This window comes from Aegilops tauschii, chromosome 4, assembly GCF_002575655.3.
Source record: "Aegilops tauschii subsp. strangulata cultivar AL8/78 chromosome 4, Aet v6.0, whole genome shotgun sequence".
In the NCBI taxonomy this organism is placed as follows: Eukaryota; Viridiplantae; Streptophyta; class Magnoliopsida; order Poales; family Poaceae; genus Aegilops; species Aegilops tauschii.
The window spans coordinates 431890688-431914837 of NC_053038.3; the positions used below are offsets into that span (position 1 = coordinate 431890688).

The following is a 24150-nucleotide window of genomic DNA, read 5'->3' on the forward strand; positions in this document are numbered from 1 at the left end:
TAGCCACGTCGTGCAACCGTTCGCCGACGCCGGCAGCAACCGGCCGCACCAGGACCATAGGCGTGCGCCTTCTAGGCCGCGGGGTGGCGGTGATGGTCGCACTGAACTCACCCCGACCAGAGTCCCCGCTGCAGCGCCGCCGGCGAGCAACCGCCGCGGTGCTCCTGACACAAGCGGCCTCGCAAGAATGAGCCTAAGCGCAAAGCAGCGGCAGCGAGCGACTAGCGCACATCAGCATGGCCGCCATGGACACACCACACCGGCACACCAAACGCCAACTAGGCAAGCACATCACGCCCAGCAACACAGGCAAGTACTCCCTTCATACGGAAATACTTGTCATCAAAATGGATAAAAAAAATGTATCTTGTATCATTTTGATGACAAGTATTCGGACGAAAAGAGTAGCAGCATGGCTAGCTCCCCGGCGCATTGGGGCGGAGGAAGAACGTAGCGCCGGTTGCTGGCGCGGCTGCAATCAGTGTGGGCATGATCAGAGCTGTTGTCCGCGGGGGAGGGGGGTGTCGATTGCTTTTATTTTTTTAATCTAAGGGGGTGTATGTAAATGTTTTGCCAAGTCAGCTCCCGACAATCCGGCCCCACTTGTAAGAAAGTGATTAAACGATCTAAATCATTCGACCAGTGCTTTTTGCAAAAAAGTTTACTGAATGTGCGATGTTTTTTGCAAAAAAAATAGTGACCTCCTGGTTTTCTGCAAACGATGCCCTAAATGTGGTGGCTTTATGCAATTAACTCTCGTCCGCCGTGTCGCCGGATTGTGCCATCGAGATGGCATGGTGAATTCCTCACTAGCCATTGTGCTCCGTTGACCAAAATAATAATAATAATAAATCACAGCAATTGTCGTGCATGTTGTCTGAAAGAAGAGCAGTTTAGGCCCCGTTTGATAGCTCTGCATTTTCTAAGTATTTTAAGAATACTACAGTTTTTCTAAATACTATGGTTTTAATTACTTTGAGCGTTTGGCCTAAAAAAACTGTGGTATTTATACCACAGTGTTCCTCAAAACGCAGTATTTTCTCAGTCAATAAAAAGAACCGTGAACCTCTTTTTTTAAAACGGAGCAGGCGAAAAAAACGAGCGTGTTGCTTCGTCCTCGACTCCTCGTTCACTCCCAAGCCGCCGATGCTCTCTTGTTGCTGGAAATCATCTCCGTCTGTTGTCGTGGACAACAACGAGACGACCATGGAAAAAAAACAGCGACTACGCTCGGCTATCATCTGTTGCCTTCTCTTCTCAAGGAGGCCCGTGGCATGAAGCCAGCAGACCTTGCTCGCAGAGGAAGACTCCTGCCGCCTGATGAAGATTGCAGTCACCGCCGCTCCTACTTCTCTTTGTGCGACTGCTACGGTGCCGGCCGGCCGACGGCAGGTCGAGTCACCTCGCTGTAACTGAGAGGAAGGAGTTGGTGATTAACGCAGTGTACGGTGTTCCTCATCTTTTGTAAGCTGCAGGCCGAACTTTGGACGTCGCCGTTGATAGTTTGGCAGTGGACTTTGTGCATGTGGGTGGCCTTTTTGCATGGCTGTTGGGTCTGCAACGGCTGGGTAAAATAGTTCAAAGTATTCCCAATACTTCAAAATACTGTAGTATGTCAAAATTGTGGTATCTTCTACCTACATACTAAAGTCTGATCCTCTATTTGAAAGTTTAAAGTCCTGCTTTTGTCTCAAATATTTTTTGATTTGTTCCAGCTAGGAAAATCAAGAAGAGCAGTTCAGTCTGATCGTGCATTTTGTCCAAATACAAGAAGAGCAGTTCAGGCTTTTATCTGGAAGAAGAGCTGCTCAAGGTGAAGGCTGCGAGCAGGGTTGTCAAGATGCCAAAGAATGGTGATGTTCGTACACATATGCTAAAATCAGTCTACAGGGTTGTTTAGTTCTAGCAATACTAGCAAAAGAGTTCGTGCGTTGTACTGGAAGAAGCAAAAAAAATGAAAAACAAAAGACGTAAAATGTATATAAAAAACATGACGTGGCCTCCTGCGCACCTGGGCCGGCCCATCTTGCCCTCCTCTTCAGCAAGGTTCCCTAGGTCTTGGGGTGCCCCTCCTATAGGCATTTCCTATTTGGCGCTGCAGGAGCCGGTTATAGCCTGTTTCCGCAAACCGGCGCCTGCAGCGGAGCTAGCTGGGCTCGGCCCAACTACGATTCTTCCCCCAGTTTTGAAACTCAAAAAAGGAAGGAAAATTGTGCACAGCCAGGAATCAACCCAACGATCTCTCTGTTGATAGCCAACTCCTCAAACCACTATGCCTCCACCCTGACTCGTGAATAAAATCATCCTTTCCATCTTTTTATACACACAGGAAATGTCCTTTATGTTTTCTGTGTTTTTCCCTTTCTTTGTTTGTTCCTATTTTCTTTTTTCTTAAATGCATGAAATGTTCACAAATAGACGATATCTCTTTTCTAATTCGTGAACTTTTTTTCATAATCGATGAACATTTTTCAAATTCGACGAGCAATTTTCAAATTTGACCAAGTTTTTTCAAATTTGTGAACTTTTTTTCAAATTCTTGAGTTTTTTTCATAATCGATGAACTTTTTTCAAATTCGATGAACATCTTTTAAATTCGTTGAACTTACTTTGTTTCGTTAATTGGGAGTTGCGGGACTCGAACTCCTCTCGCTAGGAAAAGCAGGTAGCCACGATAACCACTAGACCGAGCGCCCACCTGCCAACCAATATCAGGAAAGTGCACTATTTGACCTTCTTCTAGTACGGCATTAAGAGTACTATTATATATACCTTATATAAATTATATGAAAAGTAACATAAACTTTGAAAAGAAATCAAGACACTTTTTGAAACCAAGAATTTTTAAAACATTTCAAAAAATTAAAAAGATTTGTAAAAATTAAAAAAAATCATGAAATTTCGAAATAAGTTCACAAATTTGAAAAAAGTTCATCGAATTTAAAAAAAGTTCATCCAAATTGAAAATAAGTTCATGCAATTAAAAAAAGTTCATCGAATTTGAGAAAAAGTTTGTCGATTTTGAAAAAAGTTCATTGAATCTTTAAAAAGTTCATCGAATTTGGTTCGAATTTGAAAACATGAAAAAAGTTCATTGATTATGAAAAAAAGTTCACGAATTTGAAAAACAAAAGTTCACGAATTTGAAAAAAAGGTTCACAAATATTAAAAAAAGTTCAACGAATTTGAAAAATGTTCATCGAATTTGAAAAAAAAGTTCATCAATTATGAAAACAAGTTCATGAATTTAAAAAAACTTGATCAAATTTGAAAATTTCTCATCGAATTTGAAAAATGTTCATCGATTATGAAAAAAAGTTCATGAATTGGAAAAGAGATATCGTCTATTTTGTGAACATTTCATGCATTTAAGAAAAAAAATAGGAACAAAAATAGAAAGGGAAAAACACAGAAAACATAAAGGACATTTCCTGTGTGTGTAAAAAGATGGAAAGGATGATTTTATTCACGAGTCAGGGTGGTGGCGTAGTGGTTTGAGGAGTTGGCTATCAACAGAGAGATCGTTGGTTTGATTCTTGGTTGTGCACAATTTTCCTTCCTTTTTTGAGTTTACTGGGGGAAGAATTGTAGTTGGGCCGAGCCCAGCCAGCGCCGCTGCAGGCGCCGGTTTGCGGAAACAAGCTATAACCGCCGCTCGTGGGCCGGCCCAAGAATAAGACCAGCGACCAGCTGGTTTCCCTGTTCACTCTATCGCGCTGACCGGTCAACTATTGACTTTCTTTTAGAAAAGAAAAGGAAACAAAATAGCAAAAAAAAACCAGGAATTCAAAAATGTCCACAGATTTGAAAGAGAAAATCACAAACTTTGAAAAAGTTCACAAATTTTTACAAAAATTAATTGATTAAGAAAAAGTTAATAGAATTTGAAAAGACCATCAAATTTGAAAAAACTTCGCCGAAGTTGAAAAAATAATCATCAAATTTCAAAGTCGTTCATTCACCAAATTTGAAAAAAGTTCATTAATTATGAAAATAGGTTCATCTAATTTGAAAAATTCATCTAAGTTTGAATTTTTTATGCATTTAGGAAAAGAAAAAAGGAACAGGAAAGCAAAAAACAAAAGAAAATGTAGAAAACATAGGAGGGGCATTTCCTGTACGTAGAAAACGAAGAAAGGTATGTATGCATAAGCGTCAAGATGGCCTAGTGGTTATTGCAGTTCCCTCGCAACGAGGAGGTCCCGACTTCAAACATGTCGCTTGCACTCGCGCACCTTTTTAGAAGTTTAAACAGGAAAAAAGCGTAAATAGGCTATAGTGGAATTGTCACGGCAGATGTCCTAGTGTGAGGACTGAGTCGTGAGGCCAACGCATCTATGCGGTAGCTTGAAGGGGTTGGTCGGAATCGAAAGACGCGAGACGGATCAACACACAAGACAAGGATTTAGGCCAACGCATCTATGCGGTAGCTTGAAGGGGTTGGTCGGAATCGAAAGACGCGAGACGGATCAACACACAAGACAAGGATTTAGACAACTTCAGGCCCCGAGAAACATCATCCGGTAATAGCCCTACATGCTATTTGTGGCTAGGTCTCATTATGCTCATAAGGGAGTCGCCGCATAAGCCGGCTCCCCTTTAGTTGTGTCTAGCCTTAGCGATTATTTTCTTGTCCCTCTTGGGGTGCCCTGCCCCTCCTTATATATGTTGAAGGGGCGGATTACATGACTAGTCCTAGTAGGATTTGGATTACTCTATTACAAAGTGGAGTCCTAGTCTTGCTTCCCTTGTTAGGGAATTACTCCTTATGTCTTTCCTCTTAAGCCGTCCCTCCATAACATGAGCCGGCCTTCTGAGCCTTGGGCCTTTGTTGTCCGTCTGACTCGCCCGCCGGGTTACTAATGTGTCGCCAAGATCGGGCGGGTTACCCGTGAGTTGCGAGTCTTGGGGCGAGTTACTAATGAAATGCCAAGTCCCAGCCGGGTCATATCTCCGGCCGGGTCATACCGCGGGGTATATCCCCTGAAAGCTGAATAAAACTGTTGCTTATTGATGATTTGGTGTGGCATACAAGAGTATATAAGAGGGTACAAATCGACTTGGGTAGGGGTACAAAACTGACTTGGACTAGAAGTCGTATACTATAATGACTACTCTAACATCCCCCCGCAGTATCAACGGCAGGCTCGACGACGTCGAGACTGAAACAGATATCTTGAAACGGCTTAGTAGGCAGTGCCTTGGTGAAAATGTCAGCAAACTGAGCCGTAGAGGGAACATGAAGCACCCGAACCTGACCAAGAGCAACCTTTTCACGAACAAAATGAATATCAATCTCAATATGCTTTGTGCGTCGGTGTTGAACTGGATTGCTGGTCATGTAGACTGCTGATATGTTATCACAGTAGACAATAGTGGCCTGCTCAATAGGCCTGTGTAGCTCGGAGAGTAACTGCCGAATCCAGATTGTATCTGCAACGGCATGTGCCACAGCGCGATACTCAGCCTCGGCCGACGAACGTGAGACTGTAACCTGTCTTTTCGAAGACCAAGAAATCAAATTGTTACCAAGAAAAACACAAGAACCGGAAGTGGACCTTTGAGTGTCAGGACAACCAGCCCAGTCTGCATCAGAGTATGCGGTAAGCGAGTTTGGAGAAGAATTATTGAGGTGGAGACCATGATTGAGAGTTCCTTTTAAATACCGAAGAATGCGTTTAACATGATTATAGTGAGGAACCCCGGGATCATGCATATAGAGACATGCTTGTTGAACAGCAAAAGAGATTTCAGGACGAGTAATGGTGAGATATTGGAGAGCACCTGTTAGGCTACGATAGAGAGTAGGATCGGAAAAGGGTTCACCGGTAGCCGAAAGTTTAAAACTAGTATCGACAGGAGTGCGAGATGATTGACAGTCAAGCATACCAGCACGATTAAGAAGATCAAGAATATAGTGGCGTTGGGAAAGAAAAAGGCTGGAGGAATCACGAACAACAGCAATGCCTAAGAAATGATGAAGGAGTCCTAGGTCAGTCATAGAAAATTCAGATCTAAGAAGAGAGACAATATGATCTAAGAACTTTTGAGAGGAGGCGGTAAGAATGATATCATCGACATAGAGAAGTAAATAGGCAGTGTCAGAAGTTTGATGATACACAAAAAGAGAGGTGTCGGAGAGAGATGGAGTGAAGCCTATTGTTTGAATGAAGGAGGAGAAACGTTGAAACCAAGCTCGTGGGGCCTGTTTAAGACCGTAGAGATATTTCTGAAGAAGACATACATGAGTTGGAAAGGACGGATTTTCAAAACCCAGAGGTTGCTGGCAGTAGACAGTTTCTTGAAGGGAACCATGGAGGAAAGCATTTTTAACATCAAGTTGGTGAATGGGCCATGAAGAGGAGACAGCAACACTAAGAACGGTGCGAATGGTGCTAGGTTTAACAACAGGAGAGAAGGTTTCTTCGTAATCAATTCCTTGTTGCTGAGAAAAGCCACGACAAACCCACCTGGCTTTATATCGTGAGAGGCTCCCATCGGAGTGGAACTTTTGGCGAAAAATCCATTTGCCAGAAACAATATTTGTATTGGGAGGACGAGGAACAAGTTGCCAGGTGTTGTTTTGAAGTAAAGCATTATATTCTTCTTGCATGGCAGCGGCCCAATTGGGATCAAGTAGAGCATTTTTGTAATTCTTTGGAAGAGAAGTGAGAGATACGGAGGTATGAAGGTTTAGGCGGTCTTGGGGTTGACGAAATCCTGATTTGGCCCTAGTACGCATGCGATGATCATTAATCGGGGCTGCTGTAGGAATAGCACGAGGGGGTAAGGTGGGTACTGGTGAGTCCGGCACAGCGGAAGAGTCGAACGAAGGAGTAGGGCTGGGTGGTGGAGTGGGAGCAGGGTTGGGTGGTGGAGTGGGAGTAGGGGCCGGGGGTGTTGGGGAGGGAGCAGGGGCCGGGGGTGTTGGGGACGTCTCGGGTGGGGTGAGTGTATGGTTGGGATTGGCTATGGTGGGTGTTAATGGTGGTGGTGATAAGTTGTGTTCGGCAGGTAGGGGAGTATATAGTTGGAAAGGACGGGGAGAGGGGGTGTTTGCGGAGCTAGGGGTGTTGGATGGTGTAGTAGTGCGTTGTGAGAAAGGAAAAATGTGCTCAGCAAACGTGACATGACGAGAGACATGAACGTGTCCGGTGTGAAGGTTGAGACAGCGATAGCCTTTGTGCTCGTCAGAGAAGCCGAGAAAAGCACATGGGATAGAGCGTGGTGACAATTTATTTGCAGAAGTGGCGTAGGCATTGGGAAAACAAAGACAGCCGAAAACACGAACCGCGGAGTAGTCGGGGTGGGAAAGAAAGAGGGAATAATAGGGAGTAGTGTTGGGTTTAGTTTTAGAAGGTCGAATATTTAGAAGGAAGGTGGCCATGTGTAGGGCTTCAGCCCAAAACTTGGGAGGCATAGATGATTGAATGAGGAGAGTGCGAACTATATCATTGAGGGTGCGAAGAGAGCGTTCTGCTTTACCATTTTGAGGGGATGTGTAGGGACATGAGAACCTAAGCAGGATGCCATGTTGTAAGAAGAAAGTACGATTTTTAATGTTATCAAACTCGCGACCATTGTCACATTGGATAAAGCGAATTGGGAGGAAGAAGTGAACAGACACATAGCGTTGAAAATTAAGGAAAAGATAATGGACCTCGGATTTGTTGCATAGAGGAAAAGTCCAGACAAAGTGGGTGAAATCATCTAGGATAACAAGGTAGTATTTAAAACCCGAAACACTTGCAATAGGAGAGGTCCATAAATCACAATGTATTAATTCAAAGGGATAAGTGCTACAAGAACTAGAGGAACTAAAGGGAAGACACACATGTTTGCCTAATTGACAAGACTCGCAAAACACAGAATTATGAGAGTCCCTATTACATGGTATGGTAAATTCACTAAGCATAGAAGCTAAGACGGCGGGGTTGGGATGGCCCAAGCGACGATGCCAGAGATCGACGGAGGCCAGCATGGATGTTGGAGGGGTGGCGGCAGGAACTCCATTAAGAGAATAAAGATCACCGGAGCTATTGAAGCGAGCGATCTCGGCCTTGGTCAGGTAATCCTTCACAGATAAACCAAAAGGGTCAAATTCAGCCGAAACTAGATTGTCGCAAGTAAATTGGCGAACAGAGATAAGATTTTTAATGAGGGCGGGTGCAACTAGAACATCGCGAAGTAAAAGAGGTTTGGTGGAAGAGGGAAGTTGAGCCTGACCAACACAATATATAGGAATAGATGATCCATCTCCAAGGATAATGGAAGGGAAAGGAGATTTAGTGCAAGAAGATAACCAATTACTAGATGCAGACATATGACTAGAGGCCCCTGAATCAAAGATCCAATCCGTACCTGAGTTTCCTTGTGCAGCAAAGTTATTCATGGCTTGGAGAAAGGTAGCTTGATCCCAGCTCGGCGTCGCAGGTGAGGGTGGCGTCGGAAGCAGTGCCGGCGGATACGATGGTGAAGGCAGTAGGGCCGGCTGGGGAGTGTAGTAGGCATTGGCCGGCTGTGGTGGGGGTGGCGTCAGGAGCAGGGTCGGCTGAGGTGTGTAGTAGGCGTCGCCGTCGCTGGTGTAATGACCATAAGGAGCATACGTCGGGGCGGCGTGATAGGCATTGGCCGGCTGTCGGGGGTTGAGAACCCCGGGAGCACCAGTAGGCGGCCGAAGGCCGGGTTGCCAGGTACCTGAGTATGCCGGCGGAGCACCGAGGGTGGACGGAGCGGACCAGGGCATGGGCCATGCTTGAACAAGCCCCGTCCAAGGATCATGAGGAGGCCGTCATGCAACCGCAGATGGAGCACTGGTGGGTGGTGCAGGACTCGGTGCTGGTGATGTCGTAGGAGGAACCGAACGAGTCGACGGCGGCCTGTAGATAGGGTTTTTGCCGCGGTAGTTCGGACTAGGACGCCAGCCTGGGGGCGGTTGAACAGATGACGATGCGGATGGCCCGGCGGCAGGAGCCGGCCTGGAAGGCGGCGCTGGTGTAGACGACAAAGGAGGACGAGCCGCAGCATGAAAGACCTTGGGGCGAGAGTCCTTGCGAGCTTGTGTTTCCGCCGCGAGTTGTAGCAAGGAACGAACTTCAGCGAAGGTAGGAGGGGGCCGTATCATCGGTATGAACGAGGCTTGCTTGTCAAAGTCTTCGCTGAGGCCGACGACGGCGATATTGATTAGCTGTGAGTCGCTAACTGTATCGCCGAGTTCGCGGAGCTCATAACCAATGGTCTTAACGCGTTGGCAGAACAGGTTCACCGGGGCGTCTCCTTGCACCATATTGCGAAGCTTGGTGTGGAGAGCGTTTTTCCGAGCGTCGGTGTTGCTTTGGAAGAGCTGACGGAGGGAGTGCCAGATGTTGGCAGCGGTGGCGCCGTCGTGATCGAGCATGTTGAAGATCTCGGTGGTGATGCGGGTGTAGAACCACTGGACGATCGCGAGATCGTCTTTCAACCATTGCGGATCGTCGGGGCGGGGAAGACAGTTGGTGGCGACATGCGAGCGCAGGTTGCAGCGGCCGAGGTGGAGATCGAAGAGATGTCTCCAATGGTAGTAGTTGTGGGCGGCGAGATCAAGAACTATGGGGATGTAGGGGCTGACGTCGGAGATTGTGTCAGCAAGAGATATTTGTGCGGCGAGGATGGGTGCAGGGTAGTTTTGTGGAGCTATGGTGAGGGCTGAGAGAGAAGCGGCCGCGGCGTTGGCAGCCTTGGCGATGAGTGCGGCCCGGCGCTCGAAGTAGCCGGGCAGCGGCGGCGGCGGTGGCGTTGGCGGAGCCATACCCTAAACCCTGGGACCGGTATCTGATACCATGAAAGCTGAATAAAACTGTTGCTTATTGATGATTTGGTGCGGCATACAAGAGTATATAAGAGGGTACAAACCGACTTGGGGTATGGGTACAAAACTGACTTGGACTAGAAGTCGTATACCATAATGACTACTCTAACATCCCCGACATAGGCCGACCCAAAGTTAGGGTGTGTGCGCCGGTTTGCAGAATGAGCTGCAACCGGCGTTTAAGGCGCCATATAGGATTTGCTCATCTGGCTCGCAAAGGTAGGGAATTTTTTTGGTGTACCGGGCCATCTGGTGCTACCAGCGCGCCCGTTTGATTTAACCATTTTATAAATGTCAAATAAATCTGAATCTTTTTTATGTCGTAATAGTAACAAGAATACATATTATTATAATTTTTCCAAATCCATCATCAAAACATAATATGAGAAACGAAAATGACAAATTTTTTTATGATAAGAAAATGGGACGGTTGACCGCGTCCGCGTTGAAGGCTACTCCGGCCGTTGCAACACCTGTTCGACTGGCCCGACTATTTAAAGCAGCCAGGGCTCGCCGACAAACCCAATCTCCTCTCCTCCACACACCGCCACCTATCCTCCTCCCCACTCCTCTTCTCTCATCTGCATGTCGCATTGATGGGCAAGTACGACAGTTGGTAATCGGCGTCGGTGGGTGGATCTACGGGGAGCTCCCGATCGTGGCACCATCGCCCATGGTTTCTGGCCCGTTGACATCCACCACTTTGATGGTCAAGGAGGAGGTGGTGCTCTTTGACGATGACAAGAGCAGTAGCAGCTGCCCCTCCTCGGCTACGCGCATGGACGACGAATTCGCGACGCAAAATAGAGTTGTTGTTTGCATTGTCACTCAGCGACCGCGATCCGGTGTTGCACTAGCCACCGCACAACCGCGACATCAAAATTGGACGCAACGTCAAGGAGGAGCCGCCGCATACGTAACCGCGGTGTCCAAATCAGACTCGCATCAAGGGGGAGCCAGCCTTTCGCCTCACAGCTAGGCCGGCCGCTTCATCCAACTGGCGTCCCCACACGTCGTTTCTAGCACGACAAGGAGGTGGTGCCATCACCGCCCTAACAACTGTCAGGAAGCCAGGGCGCCCGGTGAAGGAGGAGGAGGTGCCCGACCCGACGATCGCCAATGTGCACAACCACCTCCTCTACTACCTTGGATGTGGCGGCAACGCCTCCTCCTTGTGCACTATGATAGTAGCTGAAGGTGGCATCCGAGCAGGTGCGCCGAGAGTGGCATTTGCTGCGTCCAACATGACGCCGGACTAAGTCCGCGATGGCCGGGACCTCATATTGCCCTGGGCTGAAGATCGGTCCAGGACCACCGCGCAGACGTCCGCTCACTGTCGGCGCCGGACGAGTGATCAACTCCTCAAAGTGGGGATGAAGGAGTCCAAGCGCGTCCCGTGCCCTCGCCGACAATGGCAATGTCAAGAGCGTGTCCACGGGTCGACTGTCACCGCCAGGAGGACGCTGCCCAGCAGGGCGCCAGATGGAGGCAGCCGAACAACTACATCCGAAGACCTTCCGCTATTAGAAGGACGACGATGTCGACGGAAGGGACGATGGTGAAGGTATCGACGGTTTAGGGGGCCATGCCTAAAAGGTCACCTTTCATACTTCACTTAGTTTAGGTTAGGTTTACTTTAATTTTATTCGGTTTAGTTTACATATCAAAATTTGCTTCTTTTGATTGTAAATGTATCAAAACTTTAAAAAAAATTGTTCAGTTTACATGAATTTCGTCCGTTTTAAAATTGTTCATTTGAATTATTGTGAATATTCAATACATGTGGTTGGATGGTTAGCTCTCGCTGTCAGCCGCGTTGGAGTTATCTTTACTTCATCATGGTTGAATGATCGGCTCTCATTATCAACCGCTTTAAAGTTATCTTTACTTTATCATAGTTAGATGGTCGGCTCTCGTGTCAACCGGATTAGAATCGTTGCCCCTGCCCTTACTCCACGACATCACTAAATCCGCGGTACAGCTGCATTTACTCCGCGATGATCGATGGCGCACTACAAAGATCCGCGGTCCGCGTCACCTGTCCCGTGACCGCTTGCTTGCAGCTGCACAACTTGCTCCCTCTCAGTCCTCGCTCCTCTGGGCTAGCTGTTTCCCCATGGACGGCGATGGTCGCAGCGACGACTGCGACGCCGGCGGCGAGTGGATCTGGGTGCGTCGACCGCAGGAAGCGGAAGCTGCGGCTGCGGCGGCGGGGTGGCCGACGGAGGAGGCGCCGCCTCTGAAGGTGGTGTTCGCGTCCCCAGCGAGGTACTTCACCGACGCGGCGCCGATCGGGAATGGCCGTCTTGGCGCCTTGGTCTGGGGCGGCGTCACCTCCGAGAAGCTCCAGCTCAACCGTAATTGACAGACCCCGAGATTCCCCCCTCTTCTGAAGGCTTAATTACTCTGCTTATAATATCCCCAAATTTAGTGAAAATCTTGTCTTGGGTTTTTCTGGTCGGGAAGCGCTCTCGTTCCAGCTCGGGAATCAAATTCACCCAGAAACACCACAGCAATCAAAATGCTCTTAACAGATGATGATTTAGAGCCTCGATTTTAAAACTATGACATCTTGAATTTTCGGTTTTAAAACACATATGTTCACTTTTTGACATGAATTATGGGTGTCACTACAGTGGCAACCTGCGCAGCTTTTCCTACTCACATTACCCCCCTCTCTTGCGCGCTCATGCTCATGCCATCGGTGAGAGCACACTTGAGACAGAAAGCATTATCGATGGAGCATGGTTGCTTCTGTGTGTTGTTAGATGAGGGGAAATCGATGGTGAGAGCGCGCCCAATACAAGCATTGTATCGACCGGTAAATGGAGATGTCAGTTGGCCACATACATATCTTTTGCGTTGTGTTCAATGTAAAGACATATTGATAAATGCTGGTCTGGTGGATACTGGGAGGTTCTGATAGACTGATACATATGTTTGAGCTGAATAGGTGCATGTATATAAAAATAAGATGGAAAAACGGCGCATGTGGGTATTTTTCTATTTGAATCCATCATCTTAGTTAGCACTTTTACTGAAAGTAGTATGATTTGAAGTCTGGAGTGCACTGTCGGAATGTGTGCATGGTTTTGCAGATCCTTCATGCCAGGATTCATCTTTACACTTTTTAAATGAAAATGATAGGGATCATATTTATTGATCTTGCATGTGTTCTCCAAAAGTACAATCATACCACTTTTCTGAACAGATGACGTGAAAATTAGGAAGTTTCTTTTTCATTATTCTGTTACTGTTTCCCTATAAGTGAACGATATCAGTCCTTTTTGTCTCCTTTCCCCACTCATGTACACCTTTCACTGTTTCACATACACCTTCACTCATATTAGCTTCCTTTAATACTACCTATCTGATTATTTTTGTAGAGTTTACTGCTTCATATCAAAACTGTTGATGCAGATGATACATTATGGACGGGCGGACCTGGTAATTATACAAACCCCAAAGCACCTACTGTTCTTTCTGAAGTAAGGAGCCTTGTTGATAAGGGACTGTATCCTGAAGCTACAGCTGTTGCTTATGGCCTGTCTGGTGACGAGACGCAGGTACACATTTTATTTTAGGTTGATTGAAGAGTTGTGCTGCTATATCGACATTGAAACATTGCTTATGTTTTAACTGTAGAGTTACCAGCCTCTCGGTGATATTGATCTTGCCTTTGGTGAGCATATCAAGTATACAAATTATAAAAGATACCTTGATTTGGAATCTGCAACAGTTAATGTCACATACAGTGTTGGGGAAGTATTGTACTCAAGGGAACACTTCTCCTCAAATCCACATCAAGTAATTGCGACTAAAATCTCTGCAAACAAACCAGGAGCTGTCTCCTGTACAGTATCTTTAGCTACACCACTAGATCACCGTATTCGTGTAACAGATGCAAATGAAATAATCATGGAGGGCAGCTGCCCAGGAGAAAAGCCCGCGGGAGATGGCAATGCATCTAATCATCCTCCGGGGATGAAATTTTGTGCTATTCTCTACCTGCTGACGAGTGGTGCCAATGGCCAAGTGCAAGTATTAAATGATAAGATGCTGAAACTTGATGGTGCCGACTCAGCAGTTTTGCTCCTTGCAGCTGCAACCTCATTTGAAGGGCCATTTGTCAAGCCTTCTGAATCTACACTTGATCCAGTGACATCAGCATTCACAACATTAAATATGGCTAGGAGCATGTCATATGCACAGCTAAAAGCTTATCACATGGATGATTACCAGAGTCTTTTCCAGCGCGTGTCCTTGCAACTTTCACGAGGCTCTAATGGTGTACTTGGAGGTAGCACTTTGGCTCACTTACCTGAGAATATCTCTCAGGATGCTGCGGTATCTGATTGCACTGTACAGATGGTTGACTGTTCAAGGTTAAACGAGCTTAATAATTCAGAGAAGCCTACTGTAGACAGAATTATAAGTTTTAGACATGATGAAGATCCTTCTCTGGTAGAACTTCTGTTTCAGTTTGGGCGCTATCTACTCATTTCTTGTTCGAGGCCTGGAACTCAGGTTTCCAATCTGCAAGGAATATGGAACAACGAGACTAATGCACCATGGGGGTATGTTTTTATACCATATCTTGTCTTGTTTTGTTGCTTATGCCAGCTATATATCTTGGGGTATTATTTTTTAGACTATTGAATAAGAAAACGGCTGCAACTGTTCGTCTGGGTCACACTTTGTAGAACTTGTGTATTCAGAGCATACGTCATTTAAATATCATCCTAATGGGGTCACAAACGACCAGCTCTGTGAAATGGATTGTCCTTGCATGCAGTCTGGTGTTACATGACCATTTTTGCTATGGCAAGCAATAATTTTAGAAGTTTGAAAAGTCTGATAACAATCCGTAGCTGTTCTGCATCAAAATGAGGAAAATATAAGTGGAAAACATGACAAGTGGCCCTTTCTCTTAATATGTTTTAAAACTATCATGTAGAAGTTAATCTAATTTGCACATTTTACAAGTTAAGACTAGTCTTTCTTTTGAACTGAAGAGACTCGCCTTTGGCTAAGGTTTAAAGCTGTATTCATTTTTCTGTAGATTAATTAAGGATTCTCGTGTACACACATTGTGATCCTATTACTTGCAAAGGTAACACACATTTGGCCTTTTCGATGCAAAGACACCGAAGTAATTGAGGCCAACATTTTGTGTATCCAGTTGATGTTAATACACACAGGCATGCTCATTCCCTTAAACACATTGGATAATCAGTTACCAAATAACCATATTGATTAACGCTCATATTCCCATTATTTTTATGTTATACTAGGCACATGGATTGACACAGCATGACAAAACACTGAGTACATATGAAGAAAGCCACAAAAATTTAAATTCCCCGCATTAGTTTCTCAAATATAGGTTTTGGGATTCTTTATATAAAGAATGTAACTTGAATTTTTTTTATGATGTAAAAAAAAAGTAACTTGAATTTTTGGGAAGATGATAATTTAGTATATTTTCCCTTAATTTCTGGTGCATTCTGAACAGTTGATCTACTAAAGGGGTTATCCATCTTTTATTCAAGTAAATTTTGTTGTGGGTAATACTGATTCTCTTGCCATTTGTAGCAACTTAATGCTGATTTACTGCAGCAAATACCTTAGTGTTTGTAATGTAAGTTATTTGAGAATATATTGATGATAGTCCTATTTACACTATTTTCTGGCAGTCCAAGTTTGATAACAATATGTCATTCCTTTCACTTTCCAGTACAGCTCCCCATCCAAATATAAATCTACAAATGAATTACTGGCCATCACTTCCTTGCAACCTTAGTGAATGCCAAGACCCACTATTCGACTTCATTGGATCCCTTTCGGTCAATGGGGCTAAGACGGCAAAAGTAAGTCTACTTTCATAAAAGTGCGTCTCTGGAAACTGTGTGTTCTCTACCCTGTATACTCGTGAGTGTTCCAACATATCTTTCTACTTCCTAGTGAATTGAACTTTTATGAATACTATTTCTTGTGGCCATGGCCCATAGCCTTGGATCCTACTCCTAGCAGCATCACTGAGGCCTGACAACAAAGGAGTAGCAGTGATGCCGCTAGAAGCCTGGGACCTGCCAGTTTGCACAAGGGGCAATAGTTAGCTGTTCAGTTTCTTCTTTCTATAGGATTTTGATTGCATATGTACATGTCTATCATCTGTCCCTTTTGCCCAATAGCAGTACGAAGGTCGTTCTGTCGACAGTGTACTACATGAGGATGGAAACAGACCAATCTAACAAGGCAATTAGTTATTCAAATATCTCATTTCCACATGATACTGCATGCTACAGTACCACGACAACACTTGCTCCACGACATTATAAGCATATCTAGATGATAGGGTCTTTCCTCAGTTCATTCTTAGTGTCACCGAGTATCAACTATTGAGTATTTACTGTTAACGTGACAACGTAAATGTGAATACAAAATTTAAAGTTTGAGAGGCACTTGCCCTTGATCACTCAAGGATAAAGAATTGCAACTTTGTGCATCTTCTTGGTGAATCATTTGGACAACTCTATTTAATGGTTTGTGTGTATTAGATTCTTGATGAATTCTACTTCGTGTTTAAACATATTACTAGATTTTATTTTATTCAGTTTACGTGTTCCAAATGGATTTATAGCATAGTTTGGAACCTTGTATTTCATGGGAACTTTTTGAGGTAATGATATGTTTTCTTGACAGGTGAATTACGGAGCTAATGGCTGGGTTAGTCACCAAGTCACAGACTTGTGGGCAAAAACATCACCGGATGCTGGTGATCCTTCATGGGCTCTATGGCCAATGGGTGGGCCATGGCTTGCTACACACCTGTGGGAACACTACAGTTTTACAATGGACAGAGTGAGTGATGACATAATGCAATGCCATGCAGTACTTGTATGCATTACTTTCTTGTATCACCTTTAAGCACAGATTGTGATCATACGTCATAGGCAGATATGAAAATTACTGTCACCGCTTGCTTATGTTGGAGCCTAATCTCCCTTTATGTTTATGTGATTACACTCTTATTTGAAGAATTGGTGGTAAAAGGTAAGCTTAAACCAAATATGAGCAATAAGGCAAGCACTAACAAATTTGGATTAGACACTGGTTAACTGTACTAAAACTGTACTAAAAGATAACGATGTTTAGCAGCAATGACTAGCCAATAGTGTTTAACTATCCTGTTGAATAGATTGTTGGTTCATCTACCTTTTTCATGTGTTCTGATTGATGGATAATGTCCTAGAGGATGTCGTGAATATATGGTGAATTCCATACTGATAGCTTTGCCGCAAAGTGCAAGCTCATCTTCTGGAGATTGGAGAGACATAAATGTGATCTAGACAAGATCAAGTTACATCAGATGTGATATTCTGTTCTTTTTTTGCAGGAATTTTTGGAGAGAACAGCGTATCCACTTTTGGAAGGATCTGCCTCCTTTCTGTTGTCCTGGTTGATTGAAGGCCATGAAGGCTATCTGGAGACCAATCCTTCTACTTCTCCAGAGCATTATTTTATTGCTCCGGATGGCAAGAAAGCATCTGTGAGCTATTCAACAACTATGGACATGTCAATTATTAGAGAAGTATTCTCAGCTGTTCTTCTGTCTGCTGATGTAAGTCTTCATTTCTATTTACTGTTGTTGAAAGAGACAGGTTTCATTGAATATGCAGATACTTTGGTGATACTATGAATGAAGCATGCAGATATAAAATGTTATACTAGAGTTATAGTTAAGTCTTATCATTCTAGCATGTATTTATTTGAATGTTTATGTGTTTGAAGTATTCATACGTGTCTTATCAGATTTTAGGAAAATCCAGCACTGATGTTGTTCAGAGGATAAAAGCGGCACTACCAAGGCTCCCACCAATAAAAATTGGTAGAGATGGTACAATCATGGAATGGGTCTGTATATACCTTTTATTTTTTTATCTCTCAAAGTGATTTGCATTGGTCTGTTCAGTTTCATAATACTTGTTTTTTATGCACAGGCACAAGATTTTAAGGATCCCGAGCCTCAGCACAGGCATGTATCTCATCTATTTGGTCTTTATCCTGGACATACCATGACACTTGAGCAAACACCTGACCTCTGCAAAGCTGTTGCCAATACTCTTTATAAAAGAGGTACCTTTTTTGCATATCAAAAGGGCATCATTAGAATTTGATCCTTATTTGAAGTTATCAATCTTTAGTTTGGGTTTGTTTCAAAAGAAGTTATGAACTCAGAGAACTTATAGTTAGATGATGACCTCCCGAGATTCCTTACCATGACGGTTACTTGATCTTGTATGAGCTCCTTTTTGCTGTCTCGGCCTTTTTTAGATTTTGAGGGTTAACTGTTGAAGATAAGAGGAATGGACATATAGAACAAAAGAAAAAAGAAAAACGAGGAAGGCCATTCAGTGACATACTGTAACTGCATTCATCAAAAGCAGTATATGTATAAACACAATTGTTTCAGTAGAGCAAAAATACAAACAACCCACAGCAACTTAAAAACTTCTTAAAACAGATGTTAGCTATACACTTATGCACACGAGCATCAGCTTGGGTGCTCAACAATTTTATTTTTTAAATTTTGTTTTTGAAATGGGGGTGCTCAACAATTTCGTTGTAGAAGGATAGCAAGGTTTAATGGGATTGGATCGACCACTGTTGTTCTCATGTAAAATTGAAATAAGCAGTAACCGTTGTTCCAAGAGGATAATTCAGTGTTGTTTGTGTAATAATTTTTTAAACTTCTTACAAAGGTTGCTGATCTTATTTTCCCATGGTCATTTTCGTTCAAATGGTGGTATTATTAAGTTGATTTTTTCTTATGCGGTTTGCTTACATGACCAGCTGTTATATTCTTTTTTCCTGCATGGCACTGTTAAGAATGTCAAATATACTGTGTTTACGGTCAAGGACTGGCTGTTAGCCATCACTTTCTCTGTCTTTGCTGCTTGGCACTGAATTCTTTCTATTGTGTAGGTGACAAAGGCCCTGGGTGGTCTACTTCATGGAAGATGGCCCTGTGGGCTCATCTTCACAACAGTGAGCATGCATACAAAATGATTCTGCAGCTAATCACTTTGATAGATCCAAAGCACGAGCATGAAAAGGAAGGAGGTCTATACAGCAATTTGTTCACAGCGCATCCACCATTCCAGATTGATGCAAATTTTGGGTAAACCAGATCACCTTCAACCTAATCAATCATGATCCATTATGTTTACCATAGTATAATTACCTTGAACTGTGACACATGAAGTTCCAGCTCTATTTGACAAAACCATTCAATTCACCACAGCCAGCTCTGTTTACCATAGTATGATTACCTCGTGATGACTCTAAGCTGTTAACTGTTAACCACTTAAAAGAGGTCTAATAATAGTGCTCGCGCTACTTAACTGTACCGATTGATTCACAAACATCACAATGTTCATCTTCTCTTGCAGATTTCCAGCTGCATTGTGCGAAATGCTTGTGCAGAGCACCGGGAGTGATCTGTACCTGCTCCCTGCTCTGCCCCGCGACAAGTGGCCCCATGGCAGTGTTAAAGGTTTGAGGGCCCGAGGTGGGTTGACGGTTAACATTTGCTGGAAAGAAGGTAGCCTGCATGAAGCTCTTGTATGGTCTAGCAGCAGCGGGAATTCGCTTGCGCTTGCGAGGGTCCACTATGGTGACCATGCTGCCGTGATCAGCGCCTCTCCGGGTCAAGTTTACAGGTTCAACTCAGAGTTGAAGTGCTTGGAGACTTGGCAACTGTGAGAATGTGCGTGTGCTGGTTCTGCAGTCCGAAGGCACAATCTGTTGCGACAAAATTTATTGAATTCTCAGTGAGAACAATAATAGAGCTATCCTAAGGCAGAACCTGTTGTGACAAAATTTACTGAATTCTCAGTGAGAACAATAATAGTAATGAATGTCTCAGTGTGAACAATAATGGAGCGATGTCGTTAAACCTTTGCGCTGATTAAACTTATGTATTCCATTGAGTTTTCTTGAGTTGTTTTCCCCTTTGAGAAACAACGGGCGCGTGCTGGTTGCCTGTATGAAGTCCTAGAAAAACATATGGTGAACTTGCCCGATGTAGTCGCTTTGCAGCACATATTTTTGAATTTACCAACCCCACCTGACAGCCATGATGGTGGTCTAAGGTGAGAAGAGGTCACATCAATCCGCGGCGGAGACGTTGCCGGGTGCTCTGTCCTCGCCGGAGCCGCGGCCTGAGTTGCGCCTTCCAAACTCCCCGGCGTTGAGCCTCGAGCTTGGGCTCGGCAGCCTCGTCCCATCGCCTTCTAGCAGCCATCCTAGCGGAGGCCCCGCAATGCGTATGGTGTCCCGCCCAGGAGGTGGACGAGACTTTTTGCGGCTCGCGGCCCAGATGCTCGTCGCCGGGAATCAGGGCCACGACGTACTCCAGCTCCTCCCTTCGACGTAGCCCCCGGTAGCAAGATGGCTTTTTTTAGATTCGCGGAGAAACACGAGAACTAGTTCATTGTGCTTCTACTAGCATATATGCCCGTGCGTTGCAACGGGAGAAAAGTAATATGCATTTAAAGTTAGTGAAAATTATATGTGCAAGTAAAATTCTGTGTGCATGTGAAAAAGGAGCATTTAACTTCTCGGTTTCGCCAGGTGTGAAGTAATCAATCCGTTATTTTTCTATTCATTGATCAAGGGCATTTAAGAGTCTTGTTACGTCATCGTACGACAGGGAAGACCCATGAATTATTCAATATATTTTTCCTTTCAATCAAGGATATTTTAAGGTATGAAATTTTTGTATACGGTAGGAAACATGAACCGTTTTAAAAATCCTAAATAGGTTTTTGAAAATTATGTACACTTTTAGAAAAAAACGCGAACAAATTTGAAACAGGATCATCTTTTAAAACTCACAATCATATTTTGAAAAAAACAATTTATTTTTATAAAAACATGAACATTATTTGAATTTGTGCACATTTTTTTAAACAGGAACATATGTTGGAAATTCATAATATTTTTTGAAAATATGTATCTTTTATACGCGAACATTAATCTGAATTGTGAAAATTCACTAAACCAAGAATAGTTTTTGAATTTGGAGCATTTTTTAGAATGTCATTTTCTTTTCAGAAATCTCGAACAATTTTGCAAAACAATAAAAACATTGAAAAAATGGGAAACTTTTTTCAAGTTCCAAATATTTTTCAAAATAGCAACAAAATTTTGGAATTCTGAACGTTTTCCAAAATTTGATATTTTTGAAATTCTTAACGTTTCTTGAGAGTTTTAAATTTATGAAATAAATTCTATAAGAATAATAAAGTTGGAATGGGAAAAAGAGATAGGGCAAGGAGAATAAAAATAGACGTAAAACATAGAAACAAAGAAAAATGGGCCAGCCCAATATGGGTTGTCCTGTGCGAAGCCCCAACTATTTGTCACCCTGTGCAAAAAATAGAATTTTTCCAGCTGTGTGGGCAGAAAAATAAGCCGGCTGGCTTCGCTGGGCCACAGCACGCGGCCCATGTACAAAATTCTGGAAAAACATTTTTGTTTTCTAGCAGATGAACGCATAAGAATTCTGTACATGGGCTTATGTGCTAATTAGTTCGGTGTTGTGTGTGTGCTAATTTGACATAGCGCATAAGAATTCTACCAAACTATGTGCTGATTAGTTTGGTGCGCTAACGCATACGAATTCTACCAACTATTCTAGCAGACAAACGCATAAGAATTCTACCAAACTATGTGCTGTGTGTGCTAATTAGTTTGGTGCGCTAACTAGTTCCGTGCACGAGAAATCAAAAAGTGGATTTGTTGATGTCCAGCGAATGTCAAATTGCCTCACGCAAAGCACCTCACTTGCTATCTAAAAAACTAACAAACAGGAAAATATGAATGAAATATAGAAATAACAATTTCAAATTATTCTTGCCTTGTTTTTTGTGACGGAAAGTTCACACGTGTCGCCACGGTATTTTTGCCATGTTGTTCTTAGAGGGAACAACAAACTTTGCTATTTTTTTTGGAAATATGTCCAAGAGGCAATAATATTGTATTATTTCTTTTCACGTTTATAGTTAAGAATTTATATTCTATGTTATAACTGCTATGATTCTAGAATATGTGATTCGAAAAAAAGTCATAATCATATGTGGAATGATAAACGGTAAAACCTACCTTTGGGACTAGCTCAAGTGTTGTATGTCAATCATGTTTTTCTGATCTTGAGATTTTGTTAAGTGTAATAATAATCCCAAAACAACATTGAGAGTATGATATTAGAAGAACGATCATACTGAATTGACCCAACTTGTTTGTTATACTTTGAAATGTAATCTTCACAAGTCAATTGATATAACACAAAGAGTTGATGTATGCTTTAGTTCCTTAGACCATGAGAGTATCGTAGTCACTTCATACCGGACGATGGACTTTGGGTTGCTCAAACGTCATTTTGTAACACGGCGATCATAACGACAACTTTCAGGTTCATCGAAAAGTGTGACAAGGGACTAGATAGCTCAAGAGCGGGATTTGCTCCTTCGACGATGGAGATATATTCTTAGGGCCCTCTTGGCGTCACGACATCCATCATCATCTAGCGAGACATGCTTGACTAGATCACAGGGATGCTGGAACATGACAATGCGAAAGAAAAACAAAACATGTAATGAGGAGACTGGTATAATGAGCATGAGAATGACTCAAGATGATACCGATAAATCTCACCTCAGGTTTTGTAAAGTATCGTGAAGAAAATGGAATAACATATGATAACCAAACGTTCACTCGAATATCATTCATGTATTCATAGGGGTCAATATTGATGTCCACAGTCCCGCTATTGATCATTGAATGAAAGGCAGTTTCGTTCATGTTTATGTTTTACCGAACCTATAGGGTCACGCGCTTGAGGGAATCACGATCTGTTGAGTATTAGTGGACTGAGATTTATGAGAAAATATTCTCGGAATAGTTTTAGGAACATAAGAAGTAGTTTTGAGGGAAACCGGAAGCGTTTCGGGGTTACCAAAAGAGTTTCTGGGAATACTGGGTAATACCGGGAAATTATATATAGGCAGAATATGTTTTTGAGACTTTAAATAAATGATAAAAGTTTCTAATATTGGTTAGAAGGCTTGTAGAATTTATTTAATATCAACATGCTAAAGAAAATACTAAAATGCCTATTAGGGCAGAGTTGGTGGGCCCCACGGCCCATAAGTGGAGGCGCCCCAGGGGGGGCCGAATTGGGAGGTGGAGTTGGACTCCACCACCCCCTAGGCCGGCACAAGGGGAGGGGAAACCCTTTCCCAAGTCGGTCACCCCTCCTTTTCCCCTCAACCTATATATACTAGAGGATTTTGGCCTTTGGAGACATAAGTTTTGGAGCTTCCTCTATTTCTCTAGTTCTAGTTCTAATTTAGAGTTGATCTAATTAGAGATAGACCTAGTTCTATCTAAATCCTTATAATAGAGAAGCCATGTGTGGTTCTATTCTTCTCCCTCTAATTCTCCGGCAACGATAAGCTCTGGACGGCGAAGTGCTGCCGGATCATGAAGCATTTATGCCTGCAATCCGTAGAGAGGTCCTGTTTTCAGTCTTTTCTCTGAGGGATCGTTGTGGACGGTTCGAGGGATTTCAAGTTCGATCTACACCAACTCTTCTTTTTCTTTTCAATGGCAATTTTAACTTTATAGACATGACAATTTTACCTATAAGCAGTGAAAAATTCTTTCTTACCTCTTTTTTTCTATGAAAATTTTTAGTTTTAAAAATTTGCATGGAAATTTCACCTTTTTTGACATGGCAAATTAACCTATAATGCCCTGGAAATTTATTTTACCTATTTTTTGCTATGATTTGTTTTACTTTTCAAATTTACCATGGCAATTTTTATTTTTATTTTCCATGGCAAAATTACCTATATTGCCACGACAATTTTCTAACCTTTACATACATGTCAATATAATCACTAATGGCAATTTTAATCAACATTTTTTGCCACCAAGCATGTAAACATGGAAATTATCGTGACATTTTTCTTTTGGGTCATTGTAAAAAAATCTTGGTATTCCTCACAAGACTTTTAATTTTATCTTATACATACTTTTTGAAACCTTTTCAAAATAGTCTTGTTTGTTATAAATAACACTCATCATTGTAATCCATTTATACTTTTAGTATTGCTACTAAAATGAAGATTTGACAACATCAATTCTTCCTTTTCTACAAAACTCTTCTGTAAAACTTTTCTTTTAGGATCATTATCCATGAACATCCGAAGATCCATTTATACACCTTCTGA

At 43.1% G+C, this 24150-nt stretch overlaps 1 protein-coding gene across 1 annotated transcript; it reads left to right on the top strand.

Annotated features, from left to right (window-relative positions):
- Positions 1-11769: 11769 nt before the first annotated feature.
- Positions 11770-19825, top strand: LOC109746620 (alpha-L-fucosidase 2). Its single transcript, XM_020305736.4, has 10 exons — positions 11770-12204; positions 13268-13413; positions 13493-14424; positions 15585-15717; positions 16553-16711; positions 17247-17471; positions 17663-17764; positions 17851-17986; positions 18836-19031; positions 19303-19825. The coding sequence occupies exons 1-10, from the start codon at positions 11964-11966 to the stop codon at positions 19613-19615; spliced, it is 2583 nt and encodes an 860-aa protein (XP_020161325.1). The 5' UTR covers positions 11770-11963; the 3' UTR covers positions 19616-19825.
- Positions 19826-24150: the final 4325 nt, after the last annotated feature.

Excerpts from the sequence above, each read along its gene's own strand:
- LOC109746620 (XM_020305736.4), top strand. The coding sequence starts at position 11,964 with ATGGACGGCGATGGTCGCAGCGACGACTGCGACGCCGGCGGCGAGTGG. Across the intron at positions 15,718-16,552 it reads ATGGGGCTAAGACGGCAAAA|GTGAATTACGGAGCTAATGG; the intron begins GTAAGTCTACTT and ends TTTTCTTGACAG. Across the intron at positions 17,765-17,850 it reads ATGGTACAATCATGGAATGG|GCACAAGATTTTAAGGATCC; the intron begins GTCTGTATATAC and ends TTTTATGCACAG.